General features: G+C 54.2%; 1 protein-coding gene across 1 annotated transcript in view; it reads right to left on the reverse strand.

The window, feature by feature from the left end:
- Positions 1–1,528, reverse strand: part of TRPC5 (transient receptor potential cation channel subfamily C member 5) — a 158,604-nt gene extending 157,076 nt beyond the window's left edge. The window contains exon 1 of the mRNA XM_007115180.1: positions 1,151–1,528. Coding sequence (XP_007115242.1) covers positions 1,151–1,528 — 378 coding nt within the window. The remainder of the gene's footprint in view (positions 1–1,150) is intronic.
- Positions 1,529–1,780: the final 252 nt, after the last annotated feature.

Genomic DNA, 1,780 nt, shown 5'->3' on the forward strand with positions numbered 1-1,780 from the left:
TCAGCGGCCATGGCTCACGGGCCCAGCCGCTCCGCGGCACGTGGGATCTTCCCGGACCGGGGCACGAACCCGTGTGCCCTGCGTCGGCAGGCGGACTCTCAACCACTGCGCCACCAGGGAAGCCCGACTTCTGCATTTTCTAACAAGCTCCCCTGGTGATGCTAATGCTGCCGGTCCAACAACCACACTTTGAGAATCACTCATGTAGGAGAGAGATGATGAGAAGCAGAGGTGCAGTGGTGGAAGCTGGGCTAGAGAGGAAAGAAAGTATGTATCCATACAAGATATTGGGAAGGAAAAACTCACAGGGCTTGGGGATGGAGTATGGAGACAAGGGTGAGGAAGGACTCGAAGATGACTCCAGAGTGTGAAACCTAGCTGCCTCAGAGGACAGGAGAATCACAGAGGCAAAGCCCTGAACATCTAGGGGTGGAACGCATTCACATGAGTGGAATTGGAGAGGTGTGTAAGCCCCTGTATCCATTTGCATCTGTGCCGTGGCACTCAAGTTGAAAGGCCTCCTGTCCCTCTTCAGGAGAGAGCGAGTGAGAAGGGGGAAGCTCAGGCCTGTCTTTGGTTTCTCCTTGTCCCCCCTTTCAGTGAGGAAGGAAATGAAGATATGGAGCAGGGGGTCGGGAGGGTAGAAAGAGTTTGACTGTTCTGGAAACAGAGAAGATGCTTTTAGGTCAAGTGTTGAAGGTATATGGGCAAGTACTAATAAGGAAAAAGCAAATGAGTAAAACTCAGTGTGGGCCATGCGGGGTAGCTGTGAGATCACTGATGCTATTCTTTTTTTTTTTTTTTTTTTTTTTCGCGGTACGCGGGCCTCTCACTGCTGCGGCCTCTCCCGTTGCGGAGCACAGGCTCCGGACACGCAGGCTCAGCGGCCATGGCTCACGGGCCCAGCCGCTCGGCGGCATGTGGGATCTTCCCGGACCGGGCACGAACCTGTGTCCCCTGCATCGGCAGGCGGACTCTCAACCACTGCACCATCAGGGAAGCCCAACTGATGCTATTCTTGAGAGCAGAGGGCTGCCATGATAGGGCTTCTCAACTGCAGCCCACCTATAACCTTCCTCGGTTTCAAGGCTTCTGACCCTGCGGTGCTCTGTTGTCCCTGGCTACCTCCCCGGCTGTAGGGTCTTCTTACCTGCTTCTCTCCACTGGGCCGCCTGTAGCTGAGCAGAAGCTCCACAGCGCCCACCACTTCCTTGCGGATGGCGTAGAGCAATGCATCACCGACGTACACGCTGTGGTTCAGCAGTAGCTCCATGATCTCCAGGTTCTCATTCTCAATGGCAATGAGCAGGGCGCTCCGGCCCAGTGGGTCCATGCAGTTGATGTTGACATTGTAGTAGATCTCGGCCTCCTGGAGGGCCTGCTTCACGGTGGCGTAGTCCCCCTTCTCCACGGCACTGAGGAAGGCCTTCTCCTCTGCAGAGAGCTCCGTCTCAGCCCTCACAATTTGCAGGGGGATTCGGTCTCTGTAGGGTGAGTAGTTGACCCTTTTGTAGTACAGCTGGGCCATGGTTCATAGCAATTTAGAAACCTGAATGAGGAGAGAGAGGGAGACCAAAGATATTCTTAGATACCTGCAGGTCTCAAGTGGCCAGATATGGAGGCAGCCTTGCTAATGACTTGGAAAATCCTCATCTGGTTTAAAGCCACAGTCTTTCTCCTCTTGCAAAGGAGCATAGCAGAAAAAGCCCTGGCTTCTGGGTCAGAAAGGCATGGGTTCAAATCCTGGCTTTACCAGGTCTGCGACCTTAGGTAAGTTACT

Source organism: Physeter macrocephalus, chromosome 21 (assembly GCF_002837175.3).
Source record: "Physeter macrocephalus isolate SW-GA chromosome 21, ASM283717v5, whole genome shotgun sequence".
Lineage (NCBI taxonomy): Eukaryota > Metazoa > Chordata > Mammalia > Artiodactyla > Physeteridae > Physeter > Physeter macrocephalus.